General features: G+C 47.7%; 1 protein-coding gene across 2 annotated transcripts in view; it reads left to right on the top strand.

The window, feature by feature from the left end:
• Trappc9 (trafficking protein particle complex subunit 9) overlaps positions 1 to 14,958 on the top strand; it is a 432,805-nt gene that overhangs the window by 20,188 nt on the left and 397,659 nt on the right. For both annotated transcript variants that reach the window (XM_057792283.1, XM_057792282.1), the window contains 2 exons: positions 7,324 to 7,445; positions 10,733 to 10,858. In XM_057792283.1, coding sequence (XP_057648266.1) covers positions 7,324 to 7,445; positions 10,733 to 10,858 — 248 coding nt within the window. The remainder of the gene's footprint in view (positions 1 to 7,323; positions 7,446 to 10,732; positions 10,859 to 14,958) is intronic.

The following is a 14,958-nucleotide window of genomic DNA, read 5'->3' as shown; positions in this document are numbered from 1 at the left end:
GGTTTGACCATCATGAGGAAAGCGGTTTTGACTTCCCCGGAGGAAGCTAGGTGGGCATCTCTGCGTGTTTTCTTTGGCTCTGGGTGCTTGTTTCAGTGCTAAGTTAGGACAGAGGGCCTCCTCCATCACGCGTGGCAGACAGACTTCTGGGTTCTTGCTCTATTCTTTAAACACAATTCATTTTTCAAAACCCTCTCTGGCTCTGAACATGGCGTGCACATCCAGTAAGCACCTCCTTCAAGCCGAAGTCTTTTGGCTAATTTCATTCTGCTCGCTTGCTTTTCCCACTTTGGTGCTGAGGTTAGCGTCTCCTTCCAACGACAAAAACTAGCAATTCACACACAGTTGAGAATGCTGTTTAATTTTTAAAGACAGCTCCAAACTGAGTCTACAGCCAAGCACAGCAGGCCGTTGTAGGACTATCATCTCCCCAACAAGAAGCTCCTCAGCTTCTGTGGTCACAGCTGCCATTTCTCTCTGTCCCTGTTCTCCCCCGGGCTCCTACAGCTCTAATTTACTTTCTCACTCCAGGCTGGCCTACTGTGTCCATCCCACATTGGATAAACTGAGGTCTTTTGGAACTGGCTTCTTTAACTTAGTGTTTTTAAGGTCCACCCTTCCAGCACAGCTCAGGATTTCACCCCCCTTCAGCATGTCCCCCTGGCCTGTCAGCATGCCACATTTTGTTTCTCAAGTCTCTCGGCTCATGCACCCTTTGGCTCCTAGGAGCAGCGCTGCTATGAGCGTTGTGGGAATTTTTGTGTGTTTTAAATTCTCTTATGTGTACAGCTACGTCTCCAAAGCGGTCACACCACGGGACAGTCCCAGCAGCCATGCATGCGAGTTTGTCCCTCTGCGTTTGTCACAGCAGCTGTTGTCTTCCCGACTCCTGGTGGGTATGCAGCAGCGCCCCCCTGCACTGCTGTTGGGATGCCGGGTTCTGGAGTTTCTCTTACAGCTAACGAGCACCTTCTCAAAGTGCACTCGTCCCTGGTGTCTCTGCTCTGAAAGGGCTGTTCTCATCTGTCTGTTAATTATTGAGTTGCCACAGTTCTCTTTATGTTCTAGGTACAGGTCGCCTGTCAGAGACATGGCTAGTGACAGCCTGGATCGGCGCGGTGCTGTTTTGTCTTGCAGCGGCTGAGTGAGAACAAGGTGTTCCGAAGGCCGGGTCTCACTGTAGCCTTGGCAGGGCTGTCTGCTGTTAACCACACTGGGGCGGATCACATGGCCATGCCTGTGATCTGCTGACATCTGCGTTCCCAAAGCCTACCCTGAGGCTTTGCACTGTTTTGAGAAGCTTCTCTAATATGTCTGATGTGCACACAGCAGAAAAGGTTCATTAACTAGATTTGACAAGAGAAGAGGACTCTTAATTTCTTGGCTCAATTAAGATATTCTTTCTGGGTTGAAGTGCCTAGCACCCTGAAGTAAGCAAAGGCGTCTGCACGTCTGTGGGACCATAGTTGGAGGAGCCACCGTCACACACAAGTTTGTGTGTTTCTTTTCTGTCTGTTTCTCTGAACGTTCTGTAGATTTTCAAGTGGTATACCTTTAGAATTCCATTTAAAAGGCATTCTTGGGTCTAGTGTAGTTTGACTACTTTATCCTGGCTTATGTGTGGAACTCCAGTCTCTGAAGAAAAGATTCCACGTTGTCCTGCTGAGCTTGTGTCAGCATGGGGATTTTCGATTGGATTGGCTATCAAACGCAGTTTCCCCCTGTTTCTTTGTTACTGAATTAGAGCCTTCGGAAAGGTTTGGTTAGTATGCTAACCTTCCCATGGAGCGTGATGTGCCTATGACTTATGTTTTCAGTTTATGAGAGCTTAGCGATATGCTTATTAAGATTTTTTTACTAAGCATTTATTTATCTCTCCGTAATTATTTCAGGGGTTTTGTGTGTATTTTTAAATCTGACTTATTGTCAAATCACGTCCATTGTAGAGCTTTAAAGGACAACAAAAAGCAAAACAGACACATTTAAAAATTGCTTACTACCCACTTACATTTTTATTTGAGGTGGTTGTGTTTATTTTGGGTCCTTTGAATTTTCATATGAATTTTAGGGGTAGATAGTCAATTTTTGAAAGGAATCTTGCTGGGATCTTACTAGTGATTATTATGAGTCTGTAGACCAACATGGGATGCATTACATACAGCCATCTAAAGACTATTACATCTGTGCCTGGTGGTGGTGGTAGCGGCACACACCTTTAATCCTAGCCCTCGGGAGGCAGAGGTAGGCAGATTTCTGAGTTCGAGGCCAGCCTGGTCTACAGAGTGAGTTCCAGGACATCCAGAGAAACCCTGCCTCAACAAAACAAAACAAAGCAAACAAAAGAATATTACATCTTCTGAGGCTGGAGAGATGGTTCAGCAGTTAAGAGCACACACTGTTCTTGGGGAATGCCCTGAGTGATTTCCTCTATCAGGTGGCTTATAATTCCAGCACCTGGAAATCCACTGCCCTCTACTGGGCTCTATGGGTACTGCATTCAATGTACATATCCATAGGCAGGCAGTGCATCATATACATGTACATATACGTCTGCATATACATAAGAAATATGAAGAGAAGTATTAAATTTTCTAATCTGTGGACCTGGAATATCTTTCTACTTATTTTTTCTTTATTATATTTTTTCCATGCAGTGTTGAGGATTAAGGTTCTCATACATGTTAGGCAACTGGTATTTCCTGGCCATATCTTTAATTTGTTCAGCTCTTGTTGGAGTTCTCAGAATGTATACACATATATGTATGCATGAATTTTTTATTTTTAAAAATATTTATTGTTTTGTTGTATGTGTGCATGTGTGTGTTTATGTGCACGTGTGTGTATGCTTACCAAGGCCAGAAGGCGGCATTGGATCCCCTGAAACTGGCATGGCAGTGGTGTGAGCCATCTGATGTGGGTACTGGGAACCAAACTCTGGCTCTCTGCAAGAGCAGCAGTGCTCCTACCTGCTGAGCCACTCACCTTCCCAGCCCGTGCCATGTATCCTTAGCTATCTGAATACTCCAGTGTTGGAGCAGACTTGCCATAATCCCATTAGCAGCTGGTGAGCTGCAAGCTGATTTAGGAATTTGACCTTTTAGGTGTTGACCCTTCTACCCTACAGCCCAGCTGACTGCATTTATTAGTTCAGTGGCTTTGTTACAGTCCCGGGTGCAAGATCGTGGCCCCTGAAAGCAGAAGTAGTTCTTACTTCATGCTTTTGAATCTGAATGTCCTCCTGGCTGAGACCTTGCCTTCAGGGGGCACACATTGAGTCTTTTATCATTAGTGTGGTGTTAGCTGTAGGTTGGGTTTAAAGCCATCAGTTATGTCTTATCTGTTCTAGTGTGGGGAGACTTTTTATCAGGAAAGTGTTGACTTTTTCTGCCTTTACCCTCCTTGTCTAGAAGATCCTGTGTCCTTTGCCCTTCATTGTGATAACTGGTTTTTAGATGTGAAGCCGATATCTCCTTTGTTCATACCCTGTGATTGTCTATATCTTGCTGGGTTCAGTGAGCTCTTGTTGGGAGGAAGCGTTAGTGTCTGTGCTCATGAGCAGTAAGTGGCCTGCCAGGTCCTCTGCTTTGTGCCGTTATCAGGTTTATTATCAGGATGATGTTGGCCTCACTGAGCAAGTTGCTGATAGTATTCCTTCCTTTGGTATTTTCAGGTAGAGTTTGTGGAGAGTTGCTCTTAATTTGGCCATAAATGCTTGGTAGACTTCGTGATTGAGGCCAACTGCATCGTGCTTTTCTTTCTTGGAAAGTTTTTGGTTTTCTGCTCCGTGTCTTTGGGTTTTTCAGATTTCCCTTACCTTTCTAGTTGTTTTGTGTCTTTTTAGAAGTTTGCCCATTACATCTGAATTATATAATTTTTTGGCTTTGGTCTTTATGAATTTTATTTAGAGGCCGAGTGTGGGGGTGCATGCCTTTAATCCCTATTGTTGGGAGGCAAAGGAGGTGGATCTCTTTGAGAGTGAGGCTAACTTGGCCTTACATAGCAAGTTCCAGGCCAGCCAGATAGCATGACTCTGTCCAAACAAGCAAGCAAGCAAACAAACAAACAAATGGTGCTAGAAAGATAGCTCAGCAGTTGAGAGCACTGGGCACTCTTCCAGAGGTCCTGAGTTCAATTCCCAGCAGCCACATGTTGGCTTACAAACATCTGTAATGAGATCTGGTGCCTTCTGCAGGCATGTAGGCAGAACACTGCATATGCAATAAATAAATCTTTAAAAACAAACACGCTAACAAACAAAAACACTCAAAAGAAGTGTATTTAGTTTTAAAAACATCCTAAAATACTCATCAAATAAATTATTTGAAACTACTTTTAAAGAAAACAAGTTGGAAGGACTTAAGCTACCTTGTAGCTTCCTCTAAATTTATTAATCAAGGCCAGGTGACACATGGGGAAAGGCATTTTTATTCATTCATTCCTTTCTCTCTCTGCATATGTGTGTCTAAATCTGGACACCTCACATGGCAGACAACAGGACAGCCACATGTGACACTGAGGTTCCGCCTTACTCCATCTGGTAAACTCATGAAATTATGGACAAAGTCTATTAAAAACAGAATTATTTCAATAGTGTATAACAATATATATAGACAGGGCTTTATAGCCTGGCATGGGGCTTGAACTTCCTTTATAGTCCAGGCTGGCTTCGCACTCTTGATTTCCTTCGTCAGCCTGTGTCCTGTAATTATAAACATGTGTCCAGATTTGAAATCTCAATTAAAACAATTGTATTTATTTCTTATTTGGTGTGTGTGTGGGGGTGCCCAGAGGGCCAAGAGTGCATGTGAGGTCAATTGGGGGAGTCTGTTCTCTCTTTCTACCATGTGGGTCTTGGGGAATCAAACTGAGGTGATTAGTTTCAACAGCAGGCCCCATTGTCAGCTGAGCCATCTCACCGGCCCCCACAATTCTATTTATCATTTTAAAGCATCTTAAGATGTACAGATCTTACTGGAAAGTTTCTTTGTCATTCCCTTCTGTCCCTGCTTTGTGTTCTCAGCTCTGAAGTGAGTTGTAGACCTGCCACCATCTTGGTGCCTCAGGGACACGTCCAGTGTCAAGGCCATCACAGGACATTGATCTATGATTTTGTCTCCTTTGTAAATCTTACACATGGACCGCCAGCTGTTCACTTCAGCTTCCTTCAAGTCCTCCAGTAGGACCAACAGACTTGGCTTTGTGTGTGACTGGCTTTGGAGCATGATCACCTGGTCTGCCGTCACATGCGACTGTGGCTGGGTTACAGTGATACTTGACCCTGCTAATGTGTGGTTGCTTTCTGTGTGGCTTTGCTCATCCCTGGCTTATTCTCGTCTTTCTCCATGCATGTATCTGCCTGAGTTTCCAGTATTGGGCCTTGCATGCAATCTTGTGAAGTAGGGACTCCTGGCCATCTTGTCTGCTGGGACTGTCTTTGTCACATGCCACTTCTCACACACCCTGCTGCTCCTCCAGCCTGGGTTCCCACCAGCCCGTGGAGTTGATTTTCCTGGCTGTCAGCTAGAGGCTTGGGTTCTGAGGACTGTCAAGCCAGTAGATGACCAGAAAGATCAGGCCTGCAGGGTGTGAGCGTTTTCAGTTTGTTATTCGTTTATCAAGTGGCCCACCAACTCTTTGAGGACTAGGTTCTGGCTCCTTATAGATGATGCGGTCGGTCCTTGGTTGCTTCCTGTGAGGTGTAACCCTCCAGCCTTGTACTAAATAAAGTTGTCCACTTGGGGAACAGGGCCACTCATGTCTTCCATCCTTACAAAGGGGAAGAATGTCTGGGGACTTTTCCTGTCTTTTTCCTGGGCTGAAGAAGAGATGTGGCCCTGTGTGAACAACGAAATCCTCTTTCTCCCCTGCCATGCCTCTTTATTCCAGGGAAAGGACTCAGGAATTGGGTGGTAATTTGTTACCAGCAAAACATTTCAAAACTCCTGGCCATGTATTAAATACTAATCCATGCAGGACATGTAACACAAAAATGATAGGCACACGAACTGAAGACAGAACAGTGTGGTCAGGGCCAGGCCCCAGGCACAGCCTTAGAGGCAATGGCTCCATCATCTTGAGAACTGGGAAAGCCCTGGCTCCTCCAGGCCCTCTCCCACCTGCAGGAACACCCAGCTTGGCGCTCCTCTCCTGCAGCTGCTGTGGTTGCAGAAAGGAGCATGTGGAGGGTGCAGGCAGTGGCGGCGGTGGCTTCCTCTCGCTCAACAGCAGTGCGCTTACCCCAGGCATGGTGGCTGTCCTCTTGAACTCCGCTCCAAGGGATGCCTGGGTCTGCGAGCGCCCAAGTCTTGTGACCCTGGCCCATGTGGATTTGACTGTAGTTCTTACAAAGGCAGATTTGAGATATTTTCTTCTCCTACCTCCTCATGGTTCTCTGCTGAAGTTTTCTCTTATCGCAGGAGGATTTTACACAAGGTGCCTTTTCCTCTCCCCGTTTTGCAGTCTCCTAACTTAGCTTTTCCTCTCTCCGTCACAAGCCCGTCTTTCCATATAGCTACCTACTCATCATTCTTCTGTCTCGTTCCAAAAACATATACAAGGCACTTCACAGAATTGGAGGGAGAAAGCATGCAGTTGAGAAAACGGGCCCTGGATCAGAGAGCCTGGGTACCACACGCACTTTCATGGTGCCTGCGGCAGTGCATGAAGCGCATCTTGGCCCTCTACCGTTAGAAACACTGGGCCCTGAGCCGAAAGTAGGGGAAGTGGGTTTTTGGGAGATGCCCTTGTCCGTAAGATAAACACGTGACTTAGGAGCTCAGCCACCGAGGCTAAGCAGGTAGTTCTTGAATGTTCTGTGCCATCAAAGACAGTTTCGTCTTTCCTCGTCCCAGTTGGAGTTCTCTCTGTAGCGCCTTCTGTTCTGAAGACGGGAGTTCTCACGGCCCTCTCCCTGTGTGAGTTTGGTGGCAAGGGTTGGTCAGAAATAGAAATTGACAGCCATGGAGAGGTGACCAGCACTTCCAAGCCATTTTCTTGGCTGCTATTCAGCTCAGGAAGTGGCTCATACATTTTCTCTCCTTTGAGGCCTTAGTGTGGTCCCTGGGTCATTTTCCATACGCTGCTTTTATGTAATGCATTTCATGTTCTTTAATGGAAAATCGTCGCAGAGAGGGTAGCCCGCTGGAGTTAGCTAACCCTGCAGCCGATGCTGCCGGTACAGCCCGCGGATAACCTGAAGACTCTCACCGGGTTTAGACTTCCGTGGCATGCACTTAGCTTTCGTCTCCCGCACATTCCTCTTGAAAGTAGTGAGGGAACATGAAGAGAATAGCAAAAGGCTGTTTTCTCTCTCTCTGTCTGCAGGTGCCCTCACCACCAACGGCATCAATCCTGACACCAGTGCTGAGATCGGACGGGCCAAGAACTGCCTCAGCCCCGAGGACATAATTGACAAGTACAAAGAGGCCATTTCCTATTACAGCAAGGTGACTTGACGGCTTCATACAGTTTCTGCATCACTGTATCTTTCCAATCAGAAAGTTCCCTGTTGGCATTATGTCATGTTGCAATATCTTAAAAAATGTCCAGTATAGATTATACTTCCTTTTTATTGATGGCATTCATGTGTGCTTGTGCCATGCTGCGCGTGTGTAGTTCAGAGGACAACATAGAGGGGGTGGTTCCTTCCCTCCACCATGTGGGTCTTGGTGATGAAGCTCAGCTCATTAGGCGTGACAAGCAAGTACCTTTTCCCTCTGAGCTGTCTTGCCAACCTGTTTTTCTCTTACTCACTTTTGTAAATATTATATTATTCTCTCATGCCCAGTGCTATATAACTAAAATGATTACAAACAGTATATATTTAATATAGTTTTGGAAAAAGACTGTCATAGCCCATTCAGGGCTAATCATTATTGATGTTTCTACATCAATTTTCTGGACTTTTGAAAATCAGTGTATCCTAGTCAGGGTTACTGTTGCTGTGATGAAACGCCAGGACCAAAAGCAACTTGGGGAGAAGCGGGTTTATTTTGTCTATACTTTCCAGTCAATGTTCATCATTGAAGGAAGTCAGCACAGTACCTTGAACAGGGCAGGAATTGGAGGCAGGAGCTGATGCAAAGGCCATGGAGGGGTGCTGTTTGCTGGCTTGATTCTCATGGCTTGTTTGGCCTGCTTTCTTATGACACCCAGGACCACCTGCCCAGGGATGGCACCACCCACAAGGGCTGGGTCCTTCCCCATCATTCACTAATTAAGAAAATGTGCTGCCAGGCAGTGGCACATGCCTTTAGTCCCAGTACTTAGGGGGCAGAGGCAGGTTTATCTTCGTGAGTTCGAGACCAGCCTGGTCTACAGAGTGAGTTCCAGGACAGCCAAGGCTATACAGAAAAACCCTGTCTTAAAAAACAAAACATACCAACCAAACAAAAGAAATGTAGTTTGCTTTTTGAAAAATTTACATTTGTTTATTTAGTGCTCATGTGTGTGCATGTCTGGAGGCCGGAGTACACTCGTGATATTGATTTTCCCCTACCATCCTGTCAGTCCCAGGGATTGAACTCAGGAACTCAGGTTGTCAGTCTTTGCCACAAGTGTTTTTACTTGCTGAGCCATTTTGCTGGCCCAGACTGATGTTTTAATGTTCATTTTAAAGCCAGCTGTTAAAAAAATTAAGCCCTCTTTTCAGAGCCCTTTCATGTCTGTTTAAAAAAACAGTCTTCAAGAATTCAAGAAGAACACCGAAATGAATTGTTATGCAGCCGTAGGAAGGCGGTGTAGGCCTGGAAAAATAGGGTTCCAACTGTACGCAGTTGAGACTCACCCCCTTGGCACTGTGGGCCACACTGTGACTGTAGATGGTCGGTCCCTCACCAGCCAGGCCGGAGCCTCAGTGGTCCCCTTGTGTACTGTGTTAGCGAACATTGAAACTTCACCTCTGGGGAAAGACTAGTTCACCCCGACACATCAAAGGAGCCAGGTGGCTCTGCCCTCAGAGTGGCCCTGTCCCCTCCGTGCAGAGCAGACAGCAGTCAGCCGGCAGGATGTAGCCAGAGCTCCCCTCTGCTGACTGTAGCCATCTGACTCTGCAGGCTTACAGCCTCAGGTGCTGTTTTCTCCTCTCTCCCCTGCAGACGATCTTGATCAGGGTCAGTGGTTTCTACATATACAAATGGCCAGCATGGGCAGGCCCGTTAGTACTGCTCAATAAAGCCCTGGTTATTGCCTCCTCTTCCTGGGTTCAGTATGCTACATGGCATCTGGGCAAAGCCTGCTCCTCAGATGTCTGTAATGCAGGCGGGAGGAGGACATGCATGCCTTGCTTTTCTTGAGTCACGTTTTCTTTTCTGTGCTTCCCTGGGCCCTTTCTGCTTTTCTTCTCTCAACTCCTCCACGGAAGGAGCCTGAGCCTTTCCCGTGCCACCCAGGCCCCTTGACTAATTAGGGCTGATCAGTGCTTGGCTCTCATTCAGGACTCATCAAGAGGCCTCGTCTGTGGAACAGTCTTCCTGGAGTGCTGAGCAGTGTCTCAGGGTCCTCTGTTGTATCAGGCGACATGAGCTGGAGACCTGGCGGGAACCCCAGACAGTCTGCAGTCTTACGTCTTTCTTTAGGCACCAGAGAATAGGTTCCGATCACCTGTCTCCAGCAGTGTCACGTGCATGTAACTCGGTCATCATCATGGGCACACAGACTGGGGGGGGGGGGGAACTGTGCTCATTCGGTCACCGTGTCCAGACAGCCATCAGTGCGCATCTGTCATCTCTCGTGTCCTCTGTGTACATGTGTGCTTCCCAGATTTGTTTTGCTTATACCTTTAGCTTGAGAATAAGTTCCAAGATGCTCTTGGGCGTGAGCACTGTATTGTGCAGTCTGCTGCCCAGTCCCACTGTGTGTACAGTGTGACCTAAGGTCCCCACTGTGTGTTGAGTGCTTGCTCAGGTCCGGGAGGACCAGAGCAGATAATGAGGACTGTCCATGGTGCTGAACCTTCTCTGTCCTACATGTTACTCTAGGTCAAAGGTTCTAACCTTCCCAATGCTGCAACCCTTTAAGTTCCTTATGCTTTGGTGATCCCTCCACCAGAAATTACTTTCTTTACTATTTTATAACTGTAATTCTGCTTTTATGAATTGTGATGTAAAAATATCTGAGATGCAGGATATCTGATATGTGATCCCTGTATCCGACCCACAGGCTGAGAACCACTGATTTAACTGGTAGTGGCTCAAATGAGCCCCTCAGGACCTGTTCTGTTCCAATGCCTGCGGTATGGGTACAGGTGGTTCTGAGACATGATCAGCAGCACTGCACACAGACAGCCCAGGTGTCTTCTGCAAAAGGCAACACATTCGCAGAGGCAGTATTAAAGGCGCAGGTGTGAGAGTATCTAAGAAAAATGGCAAAGTGTCCGTTATATGGGCTGAGCATCCCTAACTCAAAAATCCAAATCCCCAAACCCAAACTCCTCTAAATGTTAATCACTTCTGGTCTTGAGGGGACCTCAGCCTGCCTGCCCCCCTGGAAGTCTGTAACATAGCAAGCATTGTGATCAAATGATTTTAATCAATGCAACACACTTAGAGGATCATTGGTTTATTTCAACTTATACCCATTAAAACAGATTCAGAAATAGCTTTTCCCAGAGGGGTACCAAGGACCTTGTGCATGGGAAGTGCTGCTGGGGACATCTGGAGTCTCCATGGCAGCTTCCCAGCACTGGGAACATCCTTGCTTTTTGCTGATGGAAGTGTTTTCTTTATATCTACAGTATAAGAACGCTGGGGTGATTGAGTTGGAAGCGTGTGTCAAGGCCGTGCGAGTCCTGGCTATCCAGAAGCGTGGCATGGAAGCTTCGGAGTTTCTGCAGAATGCCGTGTACATCAATCTCCGGCAGGTGAGCACATGCCTACCTGTCTCTGTGGCAGGTGATTCAGTTCTCATGGAATGTGTCACTCATGATCTAGCTCAATGATTGTATGGCATGAGAAAAATGAAGGAGTCATAGCCCAAGAGCCAAATGTATGTGATTATTTCTATATCCATCTTTTTTATTTTGGCATGTTATATTTTCAAAATTAAGAATTCACCATCTTCTCCCAATTTTTATTTGGAATAAAAACGTTGGCTCCTGCCAGTTTTGCCACCTTGACATACTTCATGGCTCTTGCCTTTGTCACTTGTGAAATGCTTGCCATTTGTAACGCTAGGCCATTTGGGTTACAAAACAGGAGGCTTGTATAACTCCTGTCCCTCACTAGGCACTTTCCAAATGTAAATCTGAGCCTGAAGGGCAGGCTGAGGTACTCCTGTGTGCTAGGCTACCACGGAGCTGTAGCCCCAGCCCTTGAAAAGGTATTTCATAAGATAGTCATGAAAACATTTAGTGGCACATTGACAACATTGCTTCCTATCCTAGAGACTGGGAGGATGGTAGCTATGTGTAGCCAGGTGGAGCTGATGTATAGGAAAGCCAAGGGAGCCAGGGCTCCAGCAGGCATCAACTGGTCCACGAACACTGGTCGAGCAGACATCCTGCTAAAACACACCCGGAGATAAGCAGCCACCCTGCCGTCACTGCGTGGCAGCTTCGTAGGGAAGGCTGGTGTTGAATGATGCACATCAGAGGGATAGGTGCCAAGGGGAGCAGGTGGCCAAAGGGGATAACCTGATGTGGTAGGAACCAGGGACACTGGAGGTGGCTTCTGAAGGCAGAATAGGAGATTTCCAGGAGTCTGGCTTTCACAGAGAGAGCAGCCACTAGGATGGGCGGTGGGGAAGGAGGGCTAAGTTTCAGCAGGAGGGTACAGACTTTGGGGTTTGCTCAGAATAGGGTAAGATCTGGGTGGCAGAGGGGTAGCATGAGGTATCTGTGAATCTGGGCTGTTTTGGGAAGACAGATAGGTGGAAACAGGAAGGCCTGGTATCTGAGGAGGGCAAGGCCAGGGAGAGTAATTTTAGATGGCACTGGACCTGCCGACTGGTCTCTGAGAGGCAAAAGGCAGACCCCATCTTGTGGGCATTTGAGAACCACACTGGTGGACTTGACAAGAGTGAGGTAAGTATGGGCAATTGGGGGGATAGGGCAGAGGGCAGGAGGGACTTCAGAATAATCCCACCCGAACAAGCTGAGAGCGTGATGACCGCCAGGCTCCCATCCCGTCCCCTGTGCTCAGTACACTGATGGCTGCCATGTTTACTGCAGAGATTCTTTTTTTTTGGGGGGGGGGGGATGGAAAATAACTATTATAGCATTAACCCGAGGCTGGAGTGATGGGTCTGGCTGAGAGCACACCCTGCCCTTGCAGAGGACCAGAGTTCATCTCCAGCAGCACCCACATCGGATGGTCGACTGTAACTGCACAAAACTCTAGCTCCTTGACCTCTCTGAGTCTTGCTTGCTGTAGAGCCCTGTGTTGCCCCTCAGGCTGGTCTCTGGGGCTGGGTTCCTAGGTCAGATATTAGAGTGAGGCTGCCTCAGAGTGTGTGCAGTGTCAGTTGTCACACAGAGGGAGAGAGAAACACCGAGTAGGGCTGGTAAAGAAGATTGCCCCAGTATAGCCGGCCATTTCATGTAGGGGAAGAACTCTAACGGCCTCAAAGTGAGGGTGCACTGAGAACCAGCTGTACTCAGTGTCCTCAGGGAGGCCTGGGAGAGGCCCCAGTTTCTGTTCTCTGTTGGTTTCCAGTGGTCAGGAGGCAGGAAAGGCAAAAACTTGGTCCTTTGATGTGGAAGCTTCAGTTGCCTGGGAAATGGCCCAAGACGAGATGTCAGTCTCAGTGCTGAAATTTACTGTTTGACTTGGTTCTACCCAGGGTTCAACACTGGGCCAAGCACAGTGAGTGAGTGAGTGAGTGTGTGTGTCTGTGTATTATAATTTTTTTTGTTTTGTTTTTTTGAGATAGGGTTTCTCTGTGTAGCTTTGGAACCTGTTCTGACACTCGCTCTGTAGACCAGGCTGGCCTCGAACTCGCAGAGATCCTCCTGCTTCTGTCTCCTGAGTGCTGGGATTAAAGGCCTGCACCACCACTGTCTGGTTATTTATTTTATTTGTATCTGTGCATGTGTATGGGCTTGCGTGCCACAGCGTGCATGTGGTCAGAGGACAACTTGGATAGTCTGCTCTCTCTTCTCCATGTGGATTCCGGGGACTGAACTTCAGTTGTCAGGCTTAGCCACAGCACCTTTGCCTGCTGAGCCATCTCCCCTGCCTCCTAGGCTGTGTTTTTCTGAGATGCTGAGGCTACCGTTCTTGTAGAGGACTGGAGGGCAGGATGTTCCATGCCAGGCATACACAAGCTTAGCGAGATGTGCATTGACTGAGTTCCAGGACAGTTAAGACCCACTAATACCTGAGCGGGTGTGTGTGTGTGTGTGTGTGTGTGTGAGATCACCGAAGTGGCTGAGAGCAGAGGAGGGGCTAAGAGCTTCACTGGTCTGGAGCGTGGAGGGCCAGCAGGGGTCAAGCGGGTGAAAGTTTGTCAAAGGACAGTGAGGGTAGGACACAGGGCAAGGGTACTTCACAGGCAAGAGGGTGGGACCCTGATAAAGCCATGCTTCCAGGTGAAGAGTGCTGGGCCTCATCAGGTATGCTGGGAAGGGTCCAGGGAAGCCCTGAGATTGGTTTAGCCAGGTTAGATTAGATGGTCCTGTGTCCCTGCACAGGTCTCCAGGCTTAGGGGTTTCAGGAGACAGCTTTGAGACACAATAGAGGCTTCAAGCCGACCTGGAAGGCCTGGGGAATGGAGCCTGCTAGTCTTAGCTGGTGCTGGAGGTCTGATGGCTGCCTCTTTTGTTACTGAAGTTACCTTTGCAGATTAGAGGTAGGGGATTTGTATATGCTGCAAAGCTGTTTTCACGGTTTCACTGGAAATTTGGGCATTAACTTGGATCAGTGCTGCTGTTGTAGTGCTTGGCCTCAGGCAAACACTAGAGGGCAGCAGTGCTCCGTGGCAAATGTGGCCCTGAGGCACAGGGCGGTTACTGGCCTTTCGTATTCTGTCCAAAGAGGCAGGCACTTGGCTGTAGTTGACTCATTCTGATGTTTCCCTGCTAGTAGAGCAGACAGCAAAATAATGAGTTCTGGTAGGGTTTTATAATCACAGTGAAAGGCAGGGCCTGTAGTTTTTCTGTAATAGAACAAGTTTGTGGTTCTTGATCAAGTATGTTCCATTGTGGATCTGACGGGAATGAATGACTTTGGTCAAATGTGGACATTTTGGAAGGAACGGAGATGTGTTTAGCACAAGGTCTCTCTGTCTTTAAGAATCCCTGCATGGACTTCAGAACTGGTGATTAATACACGGGGCTTTAGCTGTGCTGGGAAGGGTCTCTATAGAACAGACACAGGATCCCTCTTCCGTGTGTAGGCTCAGGGGGGCCTGCCTGTGTTGGCTGGTTTGTGTAACTATCTGGTACTCCCAACGACAGTACATGTCCGAGTGCTGGACATGAAGGTTTTACAATCAAATGACGAGGTTAAAATGAAAACAGAAGGGCTGGGACTTCAGTCCCCAGACGCAGGTTCAGTCAGTCTCCTCCCTGTGTGAGGAGTCATGAGCCCCTGAGCCTGTTTTCTGTGAGGCTAGAGTGGCCACCTCACTCCCTGGAAGTTGCAAACGCTGCTACTACAGAATGCACACCCGCTGGGCTCGCCAGAATGGTTAGGAGTTGCTGCTCATTCACATCCATTCATGGCCTCTTTTTGCAGTATGAATCTATGTGTTCCTTGAGATCCTGTGTTCTAAATATAGCCATCCATGTCCTCAGAGGGGAGCCGCAGGCACTGAATAAGACAATGACTTAGAGGTGAGGGGTCTTTGGCAGGTGTGTTCATACCCTCTTCCCTTCCCTTCCCTATCCCCCAACTTCCATTCCCTTCCCACTGGGATGGGCAGGAGCCAGACTAGGCAGTGTGTGTGTGTGTGTGTGTGTGTGTGTGTGTGTGTGTGTGTGTGTGTTTGAAGTCCAGCAAGCGGCAAACAATCATGAGCCAC

Source organism: Chionomys nivalis, chromosome 17, assembly GCF_950005125.1.
Source record: "Chionomys nivalis chromosome 17, mChiNiv1.1, whole genome shotgun sequence".
Lineage (NCBI taxonomy): Eukaryota > Metazoa > Chordata > Mammalia > Rodentia > Cricetidae > Chionomys > Chionomys nivalis.
The sequence above is the reverse complement of the archived record's forward strand: the minus strand, read 5'-3'. Positions and strand labels throughout refer to the sequence as shown.